General features: G+C 45.8%; 1 protein-coding gene across 9 annotated transcripts in view; it reads left to right on the plus strand.

Moving 5' to 3' along the window:
* Hlcs (holocarboxylase synthetase) overlaps window positions 1-18,886 on the plus strand; it is a 196,124-nt gene that overhangs the window by 78,022 nt on the left and 99,216 nt on the right. For all 9 annotated transcript variants that reach the window (XM_071615050.1, XM_027929202.2, XM_071615048.1 and 6 more), the window contains one exon: window positions 3,668-3,939. In XM_071615050.1, the coding sequence (XP_071471151.1) occupies window positions 3,668-3,939 (272 nt within the window). The remainder of the gene's footprint in view (window positions 1-3,667; window positions 3,940-18,886) is intronic.

Consider the following 18,886-nt stretch of genomic DNA (forward strand, 5'->3'; position numbering starts at 1 on the left):
AATTAATAAATCTTAAAAATGACAATATTTTGAATAGATTAAAAAAAAAAGAGTTGGATCATTTCACATACATTCCATGAGAGTAGACATGTATTTTCTCCTGTTTCCTTGAAAGTGTTTAAGAATGAGACACCCATAAAAGGCTTGTGTGCCGTGTCTTTGATGATTCATTTTCTGATTTATCGCTTCTGGTTGCCTAGCAACTTACAATGTTATGACGGAAGCAGGATTAATCTAATTATTTACAATGGGCCAAATGTGTCTGAGATAGAAAGCCTTTATAGGTTAAGGTCGGTTATTCTTTGTTTCTTGGCAAAGGAGCTCCAACACACAACAGATTCTATAATAAATATTGTGAATGTAATGTGACTTAGGTGAGTAACTGAGTGGGATAAGACCACAAATGGCTGGAACAGCTCTGGAGTGACGGGGCAGTGCGACGGGGCAGCGTGCCGTGTGTGCCCCATCTTAGCCACAGGCAGAACAGTGTTTACACCCCCACGGTGGCACTTGAGTACACTGTCTCTGGAGTCACATGTTCATGTTCTGGACCTCATGGGTGTTATTATTTTTGGTGTTGCACAGTCTTTTTGCTGTTTGCTTTTTTTTAAAAAAACCTCTATTTAGGTATGATTCACATTTAAGAGAACGTACCCATTTCTGTGTACTGCTTGATAAATATGGAGAGTTTGATTTAATATTCTGACTGCAAATCCTTTTCCTGGCATATATATTGCCAATAATTTTCCCCAGTTAGTTGCATGTCTTTTTGTTTTTCTTGATTTTACGTCTTCTTTTTTTCTCTGCTATGGTGCTGGAGCGGAACCCAGGGCCTGCACATGCTGGGCAAGGCCTGGGCTGGGGTTGGAGTGTACAGAGGAGCTGCCCCCCGCCTCTTGATGCTATCTCTGAGGAGCACAGTATCACTGATCTTACTCTCCTTGGAGTTCTAGAGTATAGTTTTTTCCCTTTTAGGGTTCGTGCTGCTTCTGCTGTGGATTCTCCTTACAGCAGAGCCCCGTCTCCAGTGGCTGTTTCACCTACACCCTTGGCTCCGCCTTTGTGCCTCACCCTCTGGCTGTGCGGCTGCGTGAGGCGGGACAGAAGCCCCTGGTGCGAGGCTCCCTGGCCTTCGATGGCCCTGTGCTTCCAGCTGCTGCCGTGTCCCCCCACTACATTGTTTTCTCCCTGCTCGGACCCCCACCCCCTGCTTCCTCCTCTTCTCTCTTGGCTGATGCTCTTGCTTCCTCCTATGGAGAGAATGAATAGGTTGCTAATATGTTTTAGCTGGACCCACTGTTTCTCCAGTAGCTGTTATGGTTTGTATATGAGGTGTCCCCCAAAGCCCAAGTGGGAGCCAATGCAGGAATGTAAGAGGTGAAGTGATCAGATTGTGAGAGCTGTAACCTGATGAACCCACTTTCTGGCTTAACAGTCTGAAAGGACTCCCGTACTGGGTGGAACCGCAGGCAGGTGGGGTGTGGCTGCTGGAAGAAGGTCCCCCGTGGTGTGCCTTTGGGTTTATTTTTTGTCCTTGGGCTTTGCTCTGTTTCCCTGCTTTCTGGGAGCCATGAGTGGAGCAGCTGCCCTCCGCTGCCCTTGTGCCTTGATTTTCTGCCTCATCTCCATCCCAGAGTGAGGGAGCTGGCCAGTCCTGGACGGAACCTCGGAAACTGGGAGCCAAAATAAATTTTTCCTCTCTAAGATGTCCTGGTCAGGTATTTTGATCACAGTGATGAAAAGCTCACTAACCCAGTAGCTCATATTCATGTCACCACTCTGAGAGTTCCTTTTAGTTATGCCCATCCTCAAACACAGAGAGAGGGAGAACTGGTGTGACAGGTACATGCCCTTCACCTGTGCTCAGCAGTGACTCACACTGGCCTCACTGGCTTCTTCTGTTTGGCAGTAAAGCATCGATATTATGACATACACACATTTAAAAAAAATTAAGGGTGTCTTCTTTTGCCACAGTAGTATCCACACCTGTTAAATGGACAGGAGTCATACTGTCCATATTCAGGTCTCGGATCGTCTCTCGGAGCCTTTTCCAGCTAGTTGATTGGAACCAGAATCCATCAAGAACCACTCCTTGCATTTCCTCATGTCTTTCCTGTCCCTTCTGATCTAGATGGGACCCCCCCTGTGCTTCTGCACCACATGGCCTTTCCCTCCTGACATTGTTGAAGAGTCCAGCCAGCTGACCTGTACCATCTCACTTCCTGGGTTTCTTCTGATTGCTTCCTTTTGAAATCATTTCTGCTGTTCCCCTCTCTCTTCTGTGTTTTTGGCAAATAGGAAATAAGTTTTAAACATTGATCAACCGGGGCTGGCAATCCTGGATTTGATCCCAGCACCGAAGGGGGGAACATCAATTGAATTTATTTAAATTAAATTTCATCTTCGAAGCTGCTTCTCAATGACCATGTGGAATTTGGAGCACACTCTTGATGTTAATGGGAAGGTTACTTTTTTTTCCTTTTGAAATACCTGGTATTTGCGAGAGGATGCCATAAGAGCCTGCATCTGTTTCGTGCAAGCCTCTAGGGATGAAGACTCCCCTGAAGCCCCAGTTCCTGATGACCTCTGAGGTTTGGAGTAGAGTTGGGGAGCCTCCTCCAAGCTCCATTATGATTTCGGACATAGAATAGAGAGCCCTGTGTCTGGGTTAGATGGTGTCTTTTCTGGGTCCTGGCTTCCTCCCTCTCTTTGGATTTGCACCTGGTCCCCTTATTTTCCCTGTGTGGAAATTTGTTTCTTACCTGTTGGTGGCCAGTGCTCCGTTGGTTCACAAGAGGAAGCAGCAGTCCTCTAGGGCCTGAGATTGGTGGTCTGGTGTCTTAGTGCTTTGCATTCTGTGACTTCTTCTACCTAGGGGTTTGTTTGTTTGCTTCCAAACAGGATAATGAATTTCCTGTGGGGCAAAAGATACACATATTTTATAGATGCTCAGAAGACTAGCGAATTACTTGTGAATGCTAGACGTGAAAGTGACTTCTGAAGTGTAACAGGTTGGGAAGTATACTGACCTTATTTCCTTGGATCCTGGTTTCTGGAATTTATTTTTATAATATAATCATACTTAGTATCTTAGTCTATTTTCTGTTGCTATAACTGAATACCCAAGACTGAGTAACTTATAAAGAAAAGAAATTAATTTCTTACAGTTCTGAAGGCTGGGAAGTCTTTTTGAGGGGCCTTTGCACTGGTGGGAGTACTCTGCAATTAGAGACAGTGCAGGGCTTCACATGGTGAGGGGACTTGCAAAAGGTGGCTATACTGCTTTTATAACAAACCCACTCCTGTGGTAACTAACCCTCTCCCTCAATAACTCACCTATTAATGGATTAATCCATTCAGGAGGGCAGAGCCCCATGACCCAGTCACCTCCCAAAGGTCCCACCTCCAAATACCATTAATATATGAATTTGGATATTAAATTTCCAATATATGAATTCTGGGGGATGAAAATTCAAACGCAGCACTTATGTATATTTTTATCATATGGTATAGTAGTTTAGATGTACAGAATATGTTAACCTAGTTCTTATTGGTCATGAATCAGGAAGTACTTTTATTACCCAAATGGCGTTTTTAGGAAAAACTACCATCATCTAATGAAATACCAAATTACAACATTTTTATTCCTTTTTTTTTTATGACACAGGAAATCCGGGATCCGATTCTGCAGTGGCTTGGGAGACATGTTGATCCTGAAGGAGTAATAACATCCAGCAAGCTGTCCCTCAAATTTGTTTCATCTTACACATCTGAAATAGAAATCACCCCCTCTTCTCTACCTGTGATTACCGAGGCAGAGGCCTTCTCGTCAGAGCATTTTAACTTAGAGATCTATCGACAAAATCTGCAGACCAAGCAGCTTGGAAAAATAATTCTGTTTGCTGAAGTGACCCCCACCACCATGAATCTGCTGGATGGGTGAGTCCTGCCTGGGCACCCTGGCACCCGCTCCGGGGAAGCCTCTTGTGTTGATTGTTTTCTGTGACCCCAGCAAAGGAGGGGGGTGTAGTTGCACATGAGACATTTGAACAAACCTGTTAGCAAGGTAGATGCTCCTGTCTGAGGAGAGCTAAAATGTAGGAATAGGAGTTTAATAAAAATTGCTGGATCAGAGTTCTGTGTTTTATGGAGTAGGGGGAGGGTGGGGGAAGTTGTGATCTGTGCCTTGTGTCTTGCTTCCTTTAATCAAGACTTTCAGAATGTCCTTGGAGAAAAGAACATTATTAAAAAACAAAGCATTTAACAGGTGGCGTTATTACTCAGGTTACCATTTAACTTCTGTGCGGTTATAATCAGTGTTGAACATTTAATTTAGGATTTTTTCAGGAGCATTAGGATAGCAAATTTGAGTGACACCTAAGCTGGGTTAAATCGAAATAAATTGGAGCTTTGTATTTTGAAAATGGTTCTGGTCTGTTCTCATCTAGTGCATTTTTCAAGCACTCCGTAATCCCACTTGGATGTTTGAAGTTTACTTTATTGCAAGGTTTTCTTTTTATTTCTTCTGTCCTGTGGACTTTGATTCAAGATTAAAACATGGAAATCAGCTAAAAGGACTTTTTAAAAAACTCCCCACTGGCCAGTATTAATTAACACTATTTTAGTTTAACAGTTGGGCTGTAGGGAGGGAATAAGAAAAGTATCTTCCCCCAGTGCACGACCAAAATTCAAGGACTAGGTTTCCCAGAACAACTGGGTTCACAGTTTCTGAGCCTTCACCGGGGGACTGCATGATTAGACAGATGTGTAATCAACATAGGGAAATATTTTCGCCTTTGTTCTGAACAGTAATTTCTGGAATGTAATGGCATGCCAGCAGAAGTGCCGTTTTTCTGTGTGGAAAGGATGTAGGAGGATTGGCGGGCGGGTGCAGCAGGCAGGGCAGTGTGAGCCGTCTGAAGTTCTGGTTGACTGAGTTAATTTGTGTTGTCATAGAACTATCTTTTCCGTGTCCCTGGTCCCCCCGCTGTGCCCACATGCCACTCCCCACTGCAGAAGGAAGAACCGTGTTCCCTCGGATGAACACACCCTGGGAGAATCCTCTGCTGCTCAATGAAGGCCATTCTCTCCAGAGGGGCCACCCGTGACAATTAGGTTTCTAAATAAAAAAGCAAAAGATTTTGGGAGATGAAGTTCAGAAAGAAAACTATGGAGGTCGAGCTTCTTTACCTGCTGTCCACACTGTGTTTTAGGACAAAGACGTGAATACAGCTCTCAGTAAGTTCTTTTCAGTATTGAACTTTAAAAAAACATTCTGCCCAGTACGTCTCCCGGGGCCTGAATTAGATGTGTTCCATGATTGCGTAATTATGTCAAAATGGATCCTACTGTCATGTATAACTAAAAAGAACCAATAAAAAAAATTCTGCCCCAACAACATGGGTTTGTAAGAGTGTGTGACGGACATGAAGCTGCATAGTTGAGCTTTTCAGTACTAAAATGGAACTTTCCGAGGGATTAAGAGTTTTCGTCATTACAAAAGAGGAAAGTATTTTAGCTTTTCCCAGGGCATTTGGGAATCTGTTTTTCTTCTTGTCTGGTCTCTGCAGAGTATGGAGAGTGAAACGGCTTTGATTCTTAGCTTTTAGTCCCTCTGCTTGCCACAGGGCAGATGCTAAGTAGTTGTTACCGGCCTTAGCTCTTATAGCTGTCCTTCACCCACTGTCCATGTGGGCTCCTTCCTGACACCCCCGGGTAAAGTTACTCATAGACGCCTAAGAAGTCAGCGAGCTGGTAAGAGGTTCCTGGGGGCCTGCAACGTGTTAGGAGCAGCTATCTGAGGAGGTCCCCTGGGCACCCAGAGGACCTGGAGTTGTCCACTACAGGACCATGAGAGAAATAAATGAAATAGTCCTGTGCCAAGAAGGCAACACTGGTGCTGTGTTCAGTGCACTAGAGGAGACGACAGCACATGGCTGGAGTGTGTCGGAAGCTGTTGCTTCTGCACTTGCTTTTATATGCCTCCCGTCTGTCGGCTGATCTCAGACATGTTCATTGGATAGAGTCAAAGGCCACTGTCACAGCAGTGCATAGATACAATGCTGGGTAGCAGAATTTGCTGCACGTGGAATTGTTACTGCTTCTGAATGTTTATAAAAATGGGTGGTGCTTTTTGTATCATATAGGACATTTTCATGGGTCAAGAAGATGGCGGGAAGAATTTTCAAAACTGTAGACTGGGTTCCTTCAGTGCTTATTTCTGTATATCTATCACTTCTGTGACTGTTGAATAGCTTTTTCCCAAAAGGCTGGAGAAGTGAAATTAGATATATGTCTTTTTTTAAAAATATTTTTTAGTTGTCAATGAACCTTTATTTTATTTATTTATATGTGGTGCTGAGAATCGAACCCAGTGCCTTACACATGCTAGGCAAGCGCTTTACCATTGAGTCAGAACCCCAGCCCTAGATACATGCCTTTATTATAAAGTTCTTAAAATCTTTTTTCTTTTTTGACCCTCCTTCCACCTCAGAACATGTATTAGCTAAAATTCTGAGTTCTTTTCTGGGAAGAAGGAGTAAATACATAGTGGGAACCACCAATAATCTCTGTCATAGTCCCAGATAGCTATGTGCCTCTTCTTCCTCCTCCACAAAAACCTCTGGGAAGACACTTCCTCTTGCTCAGATTCAGGATATAGATATATAGCCTCTCCTCTCAGCTGGGTGTGGCTTACTGAGGCGTGGCACTCTGTTAGTTAAAGAGGTGAGCTTGGCGGAGTTGTAGCTCAGTGGTCCAGCACTTGGCTGGCTGCAGGAGGTCCTGAGTTCAACCCCCAGCACCACAAGCAGCATCAGCAACAACTCAGACAAACTCTGTGCCTCAACACACCCAAGTACCATGCTGCCATGGGAAACAGGGCCCACTGGTCTCCAGGGCCTCCTGCACTGAGGTCATACCGTGGCCTGCTCTCCAGAACAGCTTTCTTATCTGGTGTCCTTTGGGGTGGTGGCCTTGTCTTCTGGGGGGGGCGGGGGTCGTCCCTGTGCTACATCTGAGATGGATGCTAGAGAGGATGGGCTTCTGACAGCTACTTCCTGGGAAGGTTGGGGTCTGGGAATCGTTCTGAGCACTGAAGAATCACCACTTTCTGTAGACCCGCCTCCTGGGTCTGGGGAGATGTGTCTTCAGGGCTTCTGCAGGTCTCTAGCTGGTTTGCTTCTCACTGGTTCCATGTAAGTAGCCATCAAAGTTGTTGTCAGCAGACAGGTTTTCAGCGGAGTAACTCAGGTTTCTTAAAGGCTCCGCACTCTGCTGTCCCCTCCTCTCCCTATTTAATGGCAGCTTCCTTGGGCTTGGGCGAGAGGCCAGCTCTGAATCGCATCCTGGGCACAGGCTCCTGGGCTCTCTGTGCTGAAGCATCAGTCCTCCCTCCTGCTGGATCGTAGCAGAGACATGGAGGCTCCAACATAGATTGCAGGTTACAGACAGAGATCTCCTTCCCCGTCAAACCCATAGTTTTTTTTTCCCCACATTCTTGAGACTGGGTAAATCTAGTTGGAAGTCATTTCTCTTTTCAAACTTCACAGTGTCAGAAGATTTTTCAGAGCTATTTCTTGCAGTAACCCTACTGCTAACAGACTCCTGGTCTACCTCCTGAGACGCAGAGGCCAGGGCTTGCTCAGAAGCTTCGCTGCTGCATGACAGCAGTGCCCAATGGTAAACCTGCTCAGCCTGCCCAGACACCCCTGCCCAGCTCCTTCATGTCAGGCTGCATTTTTAGGCCAGGACTTGGGGCATCCTGTTCAGGTACCATTTTCTAGGAGTAGGTACCTGTCAGTTAGGATTCGGTTCAGCTGTACGAGACAGAGATCCTAAAATAAAAGTGGCTTAAACATGAAGTTTGTCTCTCTCCTGTAAATGAGGTAGGCTGAGATGGGCAGCCCAGGGGTATGAGTTGATCCATGACACCAGGGACCCCTGAGTCACTCTGCGCCCCCAGTGCATGGTCCAGGATGGTGACCCCACCACTGACATTCTCACTGCATCCAGTGAGTGGGAGGACAGAGTAAAGAAGGCTGGGTGCCCATCCTTTATGGACTCTCCCAGAAACTCTACAAGACCTTTTCACTCATGTGCCAGGACCTAGTCCTATGACCTATGTAATGGTTAATTTGAATTGTCAACTTGATTGGATCAAGAGATGCTGATGATTAAGAGGCTTGAGGGTGTGACTAGGAATGATTGTCGTGTGGGATAGTGAACTAAAGTGGAGACCCTCCCTAAGCATGGGTAGCACCCACCAATAGGATGATGGCTTGGATGGAATAAATGGTGGAAGAACAAGGAAGCAGCTGCAGATGCAATTCAGTTCTTCTTGAACGGGTTCTTTTTAAAAATTTTTTTTTTGTTCTCAATGGACTTTTATTTTAATTGTTTATATGTGGTGCTGAGAATCGAACCTCATGCCTCCCACATACTAGGCAAGTGCTCTACCACTGAGCCCCAACCCCAGCCCCTTGAATGGGTTCTTGATTGCTGCTGTGATCCTCTCGATTCTTCACTCTCCCCAAGGGAACTCCACCAGTAATTCTCCAGGGAGTTTTCCAGAAGCCTTCAGTCTTGTGCTAGGGTAGCACTGTTGATCCTTCTTGTTCTGGGGCTTCTGCTTCTTGTACTTTGCAGCTATGGTTCCTCCAGCTCTCCAGCCTGCAGACGGCCACTGTGGACTGTCCAGCTTTTGGTTGGGCGAACTGATCTAATAAATACCCTTCTTATAATTATACCTCCTGTTGATTCTGTTCCTCTAGGGAACGTACTTATAAAAAAGACCAGGAAACAAATGAAGTCTGTGTAGGAGATGTCCATGAGTCCAGCTAACTTCAGCCTTCTACTGCCAAAGAGGAGTGAGGAGGACACCACGGGACAGGTAGAAGTCTTTGTCAGAGGCACGTACTCTGAGTTCTAAGAGGAGTAGGTGGAGGCCTGGAACATCTGCAGGGTCTTCAGATGCACCATCATAGGTGAAGATAATTATTTGATGCATAATACCAGCTTTGTTTCACTGCTTACTTAGGTCATTAGAAGCATCTTTCTTATGTTATCATAAATCCAGGAGGATTTGGAAATTTCTAATCTGACAAATACTTGGTGAACATCACATTTTCTTCTTTGATTACAAATCCAGCTCAACTACGTTGCCGATTTGCATTTGTTCCCTGGGTATGATGGCAGGCTCATCTTGAGGCACTGAGCCACAGCCACCAACACCTCTGCCTCTACCCCCTAAACTTGGGACCATGTTGGTGATTCAGGAGAGGGAGCCCGCAGGGAGAAATTCAGAAGTTGCTTGCTGATAAATAAATCAAGGCAATCAGAGGGTCTGTGGCTCCCCCGTCCAGAAGTAAAAGACAAAACCCAGGCTAGTGAGTGCTGTTCCCCCCGCGGCCTGCAGTGGCTGTGCTCCCCAGCTCCCCGGCTTAGAAGGGACCATTTTATGCTTTATCCCCGCCCCAGACATCTTCCCTGGCATATCTTCCCGGCCACGAAACGCTTCTCCCACTCCGTGGTCAGGGCAAAATCTTCGGGACCCTATGCTCTGTGGGTTGCTAGCTTTGTTTGACTTGAGAGACCTTTATTTTTCTTCCTGCACTGTTTCCTGGTAGATTTCTCCGGGTCCAGTTAGCTCAGCTGGTTGGATACAGTCTCAAGGGTCTGGGCTCAGAACTGTCTGGGCAAGTGAGCTGCGCTGTGTTCCCCGGTCCCGTCCTGCAGCTGCAGCCCAGAGAGTCATTGCAAATGCCAGCGCTTGGTGGTGGTGGGGTCTAGGTGGGGGAGGGGGGTGTAGGGAAGTTCTCTGCAAATTCACTGTCACAGCTAGAAGGGCAGCGCCCCACACTCACTCTGCCTACTGTGGGGGCCACCTGGCGTCGTCTGTGGTGGGTGATGATGGACCCTCCGCCATGGAGACAGCACAAGCCAGACCGTGGAGCATTCGAATGAGGGGTAACTGGGTCATTGATGTTTTTGGAATCATCTTTTACTTGACTTGTGGGATCTTTTTTGAGTGACTTACATCACGTCTCTGTCAGATAGCGAAACAGCTTGCATGAGAAGCCAAGTGTGTGACAAGCCAGGTGGATGCAGACTTATTTCTATTAATGTCCTTTGCAGACCTGGGCATGGTACATGAACTGGCCAGGGGTTGGCTATTTTTGTTTGTTAAAAATAGATTAGATTTTCTTCTGAAGTTTATTGTCATCCTTCAAGACCCTTGGTTGTCCAGGCTTTGGCCTGCCTTCAGGTCTGCCGAGCTTAGCCAGGCACTGTCCAGGCGCTGGAGAGGTTAGGGTGGATTAGGTGTCATCCTCGCCTCGTGAGACATTTGCAGTGGCACATCCTGGTGCATGGCATAGTTCCTTAGGTTGTGTACCCCATTCTTTGTCTGGAAGTGGGCACAGTGGGCACCTGTGGGGAGAGTGGCAGATGGGTCAGGCAGTCCTTGTGTGGTTCCTGTGTGTTGGCCGTTACTCCTCACAGCCTAAGGCTCACAGTCTATTGGAAAAGGCTGGAACCGAGATTTATCTTTAGCCCATGACCTTGGCTGTGTCCCCTCCCTGGGCCTTGCTGTCCTTAGCTGGGAGGTCAGGGACATTGAACAGTCAATGGTTTCCATGCACCTGCAACTCGACACCTCTGACCCCGAGTTGCCATCACCAGCTTGCTATCTGCAGTGACCTCTGGTGCTCTCAGAGGACTGAAAAAGTTTGGGGCTCCGCCTGTGTTAGTTGAGGAAACATCATACGGGAGGCAGATGACAAAGAGCAAAGAGAAAGGAGAGGAACACAGTGGGATGGCCTGGGCCAGTTTTCTGAGGAGGAACCTCCTTGGGGAGAATGACTGCCATCATTTAGGGAAGAAATTTGAGTTCAGAGTTCGGGCCAGCCCTGCTCTTGAGCCCCGTGCTAGTGCATCTACTCTGTCCCGAGCGAGCATCTCCCCATTCTCTGACTCTGCTCCATGAACTCCCTCCACTCCACACCCTCCTCCCCTGGACTCCGAGCCTGAGAGGACAGAAATTGTGCTGGAACTAATTTAATGGCTGAGTGACCTCACAGTAGAGAAACAGCCGGATCCTAATAGGGGTCTTTGTCTACATTTCCACCCTGGCTGGTAGCATGCCAGTCAAGAGTCAGGCCCGAGACACAGGTGGAAGCGATTAGAGCTGTCTTAAAGTTTGAAAAATTGATTCTGGAGGCGAAGTGAATAGATTGGACTTGACAGTGTTGTCCTAAAGATACTAAGGGAAAATTCTGTAGTTTAATTTGAAATCCCTTGATTATTCATTAGCTTTCCAGATGGCTTTTGTTGATGTTTTACATATTAATGCATGTATTGTTTTATCGGGGTACCCTTAATGTGCACACAGGTAATGAGAAAAGAGTAAATACCTTGGTAAGTGTCCCAAATTAATGGGGTATTAGTGTAATTGTGAAATAAAGGGTTTTTAAGAAGTTGATTGCTTTGGAATAATTAGCATGAGTTTTTTTTTATGGGCCAATTTAATACTTTAAAAGTGAAAAATGATCGGAGAGTTTTCCTTTATTTTAATGTTTACTTCTAAATTAAAGCTAGAATATAATTCCAGCCTTTGACTTTGGAAGCGGTCACGACTGAAGGGTTATTCTGGTAAGTTCGCCATCAAATTTATTTTGTTGTTCCAATTCAACACCTGAATAAGTTAACCTTTCACAAGCTAGACCCCCGAAGCTGAGTTATTTGGTGGCCTATTTAAGGTTATAGATGCCTACACATTCATTTTTAGTGTTCTAGGCAGCTTGATTTTACATTTGCAACTGAGTTTTTAAAGTGGGGCAAAGCTTCTTAGCTGTTACCACCTGTGAAGGTTACAGTGGGTTCTATTTAGATGACATTTGCATCAGAACCAAGCCTTGGGGGTTTCTCTCTAAACGTCCACGTCTTAGTTCCTGTTGCTGGAGTAAAGTGACATCTACCAAGCGACTGAAAACAAAAGTGATTCCTCACAGTTCTGGGGCTGAGTTGGAGATCAGGGTCCTGGTGCAGACCCTCTTCCGGGTCACAGACTATGACTTCTGGGAGTTGTGGAAAGAGGGTGAAAGTGCTCTTTGGAGTCCCTTTTATAAGGGCATAATGCCATTATGAAGGCTGCTCCCTCATGACCTGACCTCTTCCCCAGGGCCCCACCTCCTTGTGCCATTGTGGGGGGGGGGGGCAGGGATTGCGCATGTGAATGGGGGTGAGGCATACATTCAGCCCACTTCAGTGGACCACGGTTTAACTAAAGGACATCCTGAGACAGCCCAGGCTGTATTGTACAGAGAAGTGCAAGTAGGTGTAGCCAAGAGGGCAGTGGGCATGGTCTCCTGCAGGTGAGGCAAGCCGCCCAGCTGTGGCAGGACTCAGCATGCTCGAACACAGTTGAAATCTGCTGTGGTGATGCTGTAATCGCAGCAACTCTAGAGGCTGAGTCAGGAGGATTGCAAGGTGGAGGCCTGCCTCACCAACTTAGCAAGACCCTGTCTCAAAATAGAATAAAAAGGACTGGGGGTGTGGTTCAGTGGTAAAGGGCTTACCTTACTTAGCATGTGCAAGGCCATAGGTTTGACCCCCAGAGTCACAAAATGAAACAAACAAAATACAGCTGAACTTCTTTCAAATCTGCACACCATCTTTAGAATGTTCTTAGTGGTGGCAGTCTTAATCTGTTGAGAGAATTTTTTAGACCATCAGGAAAAATAGTAGATGGTAAGTAATGTGGCAGGCTGTCCATTGTGGGAAGTGCTTGTAAGAGCTTGTCCTTGTCCACGGCTCACTCATGCACATTATGTAGGATAGAATATTTTGGCTTGCTTCTTGGCTTGGATCTTGGGATGGGTCCTGCTGCCCTGGGTTGGGATCCCAATTCCACTGTGTACTAAAGCAGTAACCCTGGACGAGTTGGTAACCTTTCACACCTGTTTCTTTTTCTTTCTTTCTTTCTTTTTGGTGCCGGGGATTGAACTCAGGGGCACTCAACCCTAAGCCACATCCCCAGCCCTATTTTGTATTTTATTTGGAGTCAGGGTCTCACCGAGTTGCTTAGCACCTCACTATTGATGAGGCTGGCTTTGAACTCACAATCCTCCTGTCTCAGTCTTCTGAGCCGCTGGGTCATACCTGTTTCTTTATCTGTCTAATGTAGTTGGAAATAGTCTGCTGTTTTTTTTTTTTTTTCCTTAGGTTTACTAACTTAATTAATTTCTCTTGAGCACCAGTTGTATGCAGGACCCTGGGCTAAGGCTTTTGGACCCAGTGGGGAATAGAACTGATCAGGTCTCCCCAACTCCACTCAAGGAGCCTCACTGGGTGGGTGAGGACAGTTGAAATATATCTGCAAAGCTCTTGGTGCACAGTTCAGGGTTACTAAGCTCCCGGCCTTTCAACCTTGTGCGATTCCACTTTGCCCTTTGACCTTCAGCCGTGATGCTCTGGATGTTCATGAAACAAATGGGTGGGGTCTGCTCCCAGGGTTAGGATAGGCATTTTCTTGGAGATGGAGTTTCCATCGCTGGTTACTATTCTGCCAAAAAGGTGTTCTCTTAGTCTAGCTTTCTCTGAAAGATGAGGAAACAGTCAGTTGTTCATGCTTGGATCTCCCTTAAGATGTGTGGGACAAGTTCCCCTTTTCATTAAACTCTCTTGGCTTCAGCCTTAACCCATCACTTTCTCAGGTTAGTCACAGCAGACTCAAAGAGCCTGCCTCTCAGCTGTTGGGACGTTTGCGGAGTCTCTTGGAGGTGCCTGGGCATTACCTGCGTCCAGAGACTCCAGGCCTCCTGTGCCCATCAGAAATGCAGGTAGAGATTGCTGTGTTTTCTGGACTCTCTTTACAAACATTTCAGATATTTATTATGCTGCAGAATTGCTTGGTCATATGCTAGAGACTCATTCTGTCAGATGCCACTGTTACATTTAAACAAGTAGCCAACGACCACAGAAGATCCTCAAGCTGGGCTTGAGATAGAACACGCAGTGGGCAAAGATGGCAGCAGGGACTTCTCTCCACTTTTCTTTGCTGTACTTCAGTTCATTTTACAGAAAAAGCCAGAGTGTTGATGGTGGTCTAGGTCCCAGGTCTGATGGTTTGGAATGCCCCCCCCTCTGGTCCACAAGGTGCAGAGGAGTTGGTCCACAGCATCAGGCCCATTGACTTGACTTTGGTGTACCCAGAGTGAGCTGTGAGACATCTGGCTCCCACTGGGAAAGGCAGCCTGGGAGTGTCCTTGGCTCCCAGCCCCCAACAAGCTCCATGATGTGTCGTCTTCTGATGGACAGACCATAGCAAAGCCCTCTCATAGTGTGCCACATGCTGAGAAGTCCAAGGGCAGCATCACGTGAGGCCCTTTGCACAGTCGGTGGCACAGAGTGGGTGGTCAGTGAGCTTTGCTTGATCTGCTGTTAGCGGGTGAACTCAGGCGGGTGCTTTCTCTGCATGGAGACTGCTCACAGCCACGTACTTGGAAACTGTAAAAGTGAAGCTGGAGACTGGGTTCCAAGGGTCTGAGGCAGTAAGAAATAGATGATAAGGAAAAAGCCCGGGCTGGGGTTGTGGCTCAGTGGCAGAGCGCTTGCCTAGCACGTGCGAGGCGCTGGGTTTGATCCTTAGCACCACATAAAAATAACTTAATAAAATAAAGTATTGTGTCCATCTACAACTAAAAAAATTTAAAAGAAAAAAGTAGCGTTTTTCAAAAGATGGTCTGTGAGTTAACATTAGTTTCTAAGTTGAAACTTTCTAGATAGCCTTAGAATTTGGTGTTTGTGATGGTTCAGGGATGACAGATGAGCACCTATGCCCGTGTGCTATGGAGATAGAGGCTGAGCTCTGGCTTGGCAAATATGTTATCGTAAAACTGTAAACTTGTTAAAAAAAACTGTAAAAATGTGTGTTGGGTAATCAAGCCGATGTTTTTCCTCTTGCTTAACTAAGCCTCCTCCCCCACTTCCGTCCCTCCCTGACTTTGCTTTGTGACTTATTTAGAACATTTGTTTTTCTTCCGAATAAAACACTTACCTGCTTTGGAGGTGAGAGTGATTTGCTCTCACCTGCCCATGACTCTGAAATACCTCTGTTCTGCTTTATGCTCTGGAGAGAAGCAGGTTCTGTTTTGCAGGAAGGGCGCCCGTCACCTGGAGACCCTGGACGCCACATTCCTTCTGCATTGCACACGGAGTCATTCATCATTTTCACTTTTTGTTTGGCTCTCCCACAAGAGCATTCAAATTAGTGTGCAGGAGAATGATGAGGTCATTGCCTGGCGAGAGGCTTTCTTAGGCTGTGGGGAGGGTGGGACAGAAGGGGGAGGTTTGCCGCAAGGTCTGCACCTACCCCTTTCTTTGCCTTTGGTTACAGAGGTCACCTGGATGCTAATGTAGTTTTCACAGTTTAAAATTGGATAATACACATGTATAGAGTTTACCTAAAATGAAACTGTGCTGTAGGTAGCAGTGTTAACAACCTGGAAACCTTAGACCACAACTTAATCTCGTGTCATTTCAACATACCAGCTGTGTGATGTTGAGTGAATCACCCAACCTCTCTGGGTTCATTTGCTCATCTGGAAGATGAAGGTTGTATTAGGTCTGTGGCTTACCTTAAAAAAATAAAATAAAATAAAACACCTTTTCAAACAAAGGAGCATATAGGACCCCAGAGTACAGATAGGCATAGGGAACTTGCTCAGAGGCCAGGTGCCTTAAGGTTTGGGTCTCAAGAGCACTGGACAAGAAGGTGTTCAAGGTCCTTCTGTCGGGGACACCCAGGCCCCGCTGTCACGAGGGACGTGGTTTTATTTTAATGATTGGCTGGCTGACTGCTGATTGCATGTTATGCTCCACCTTCTTCCCAGCAGGATTGGAGGCATGGGGATCAGATTTGGTCAGTTATGAGTTCTAGCTCCTCCTGAAGGTGCTGCCCACGCCAGGAGGAAGGCGCCCTGCTTCTCTGGCCGCAGATGCCTGAGAAAGCCACCTGCACACGTGTCATTCATGACACTTTGTCTGTAGCTCAACTTCCTGGAGTAACAGTAGTGACGAATGAGGACTGTAGTCCCCATCTGGAACCCAGGGACATCTGAGTGGGTCCCATGTCCCCATTAAACTAAGTGTCCATCATGGGTGATTGTCCAGGTGGTATTCAATTATCTCCATTGGAGTTGTGATTTTGGAGAAGAAAAATCTGTTGGAGTCACTTCAGGTCCAAACACCCAGACTGCAGGGCGGGGTGACCTGCCTCCTGCTCTCAGAACCCTGGTGCTCTGGAAGGTTCCAGGAGTGGGGTGGGGCAGGTGTGGTGGTGTGGTGGACCAGGTCCTGGCTGACCTTTGGATCTTGGAGTTTCACGGAAGCTTGCTTGGCTCATTGCCACTGAGAGTATAGGATGCGCCTGGACTCAGAGTGGCCGTGTGTGCTGTGACGTTGGTGCGTGGTTTGTGATGGGGGATTTAGAAGCTCTGGCTGTCCTCTGTTTCCCTGGAGTTTCCATTTGTAACCTTTTCTAAACTCATTTTCAGTATCCTTCCTACTTTTGAAACTAATCTGTGGCACCTTCTCTTTTCTAAATGTGAGCAAAATGAAGTGTAATGTTGATTTTTTGACACTTGGTGACATCCATAAAGGTAATACAAGAAACTCAGAGGTGGCAGACAGGGCTGTGCTTCTCAGAGCTTCTTGGGGAGGTACTTGAGAAGCCTCCTCTGGGGGCCTTTGTTTGAGTTTACCCACCCCCTTCTCTTCCTTTCTTTTTGTTGCAAAGTATAAGTGGCTTCCAACCTTTGAAAGCAAAGTCCTAAGTCCTGTGAGGAGTGAGGAGGAGAAGCAGCATTAAAAGATTTGTCTTAGAGCCTTAGTTTTTTTTTCTTTTTTGAAACATATTTAGTTGAAGATGGACACTATACCTTTATTTATTTATCTTTGTGTGGTGCTGAGGATGGAAGCCAGGGCCTCACACGTGCTAGGCCAGAGCTCTACACTGAGCCACAACCCCAGCACCCCCCAGCCTTTCGTCTTAGTTCCTGATACTATCTTACTTCCAAGAGATGCTTTGCTGAAGTCCTCAGTTACCCATCTACTCCAGCCTTCCACCGGCTCCTTACAGACCTCCAGTGTCTACTAGAGAAGATGTTCCCTGACTTACGGCCCCCAACTTAAGATGGTTTGACTTAGGATCTTCTGACTTGACGGTGGGTTTGTCAGGATCTAAATCCATTGTAAGTTGGTGAGCCTCTGTGATCTTGTTACAAAAGAAAAATCAGTTTAATCTAATTCTTGGTAATTCTCTTAATTTTTAAAAATGAGATGTGATGGTAGAAGGAGCTACAATGGGAGTGCCAAGTTAAAGTTCCAGCTCTGGAGTTTACTCTGGGGCAGTTTGCTTATTTTTTCTTTTGGACCATTACATGTAATTGGGACGTGAATACCTATATCAATGTCTGTGATTTGGATCAAATACCTTAAATATGTGTGAAAGTGCCAGTATAGTTCCTAATCTTTAATAGGTGCTCGCTAGTAGTAGTTGCCTTATTTCCTTGAATTTCTTCTGAGATAAGACATCTCTGGTCAGTGCTATTTCCTGTGAAAGTATGAAACGTCATGTTTCTTTTGGCTTCTGTCTAGTTGGCAGTAACCTTCAAAGATCAGCCAGAGTGAATGTAATTATATCATTCTCATGTTCTCGAGTTCTGTGAACTTGAAACTAGAACAACAATAATTATCTAATCTGAAAAGTAGAGAAAAAGATTTAAAAAATAAACAGAGCCTCAGGGACCTGTGGGTGATACCAAAGTGTCTAATATATGTGTAGTTGGAGTTCCAGAAGGAAAAGAGTGACAGAAAGAAATGACGGCCAGATGTTCCCCCGGTTTGGAAAAAGACATAAACTTACAGGTTCAAGAAGTTCTGCAAACAAAGCAGGATAAATACAACAAAAATACTCCTAGGAACATCATATTCAAACTGCTGCGGGCCACAGCTAAAAAAGAAAACACAAAAGCAATCTGAGGAAAACAGAACTTCACATACAGAGGAATAATGATATTTTAATGGTTTGAATTTCTCACGAGAAATTTTAGAGGCCAGAAGACAGTGGAACAATATTCTTAAAGGGATTAAAGAAAATAAACTTGTCAACCCAGAATTGTATACCTAATAATCTGTGCTTCCACTGTGAAGGCAGGTGCATTTTTTTTTTTTTTTGTCTTTTAGATAAAAGGCACTAAGGCCGTTTGTCACAGAGTGGGTCTGCTGGAAAGAAACACTGAGGCCAATTCCAAAGGGTGACGGGGACATGTCAGAGGGAAGGTCGGGTTTTTAGGAAGGAAAGACATCTGGAGGAGTATAGAATAAATTTGAAGTCCTTGTTTCTACCTAACTTCTTTAAAGTGTGTGTGTGTGTGTGTGTGTGTGAATCCAGAACTTCGTGTAGAGGGAAAGAAATCTTCTGCAAAAGAGTACCTACTATATGATTCCATTTTCTGAAGCTCTGGAACAGACAAATCTGGAGGAAAACAGAAGATGGTTTTGTCTGGAGGTGGGGCTGGGAGCCAGCCGGAAGGGCCATGATATCTCTGTGTGATATCAATGTTTCTTATTTTAGGGCCAAGATGTGGCTCAGTGGTAGAGCTCTTGCCTGGCATATGTAGGGCCTGGGTTCCATCTCTAGTACTGCAAAAACAAGAACAAAACAAACAAGAAAACCAGTTTCTTATTTTGATAGAGACTTTGATAACATGGGTGTTCACATATGTCCAAGTCCAGTAGGTCTTGGGACATCATTACAGGTCAATTTTACATGAAAACTGAGACTCTGAACTCCAGTTCATAGTGTGCAGACTGAGTTATTAAGGGG

The sequence above is a fragment of the Marmota flaviventris genome, chromosome 8, assembly GCF_047511675.1.
Source record: "Marmota flaviventris isolate mMarFla1 chromosome 8, mMarFla1.hap1, whole genome shotgun sequence".
Lineage (NCBI taxonomy): Eukaryota > Metazoa > Chordata > Mammalia > Rodentia > Sciuridae > Marmota > Marmota flaviventris.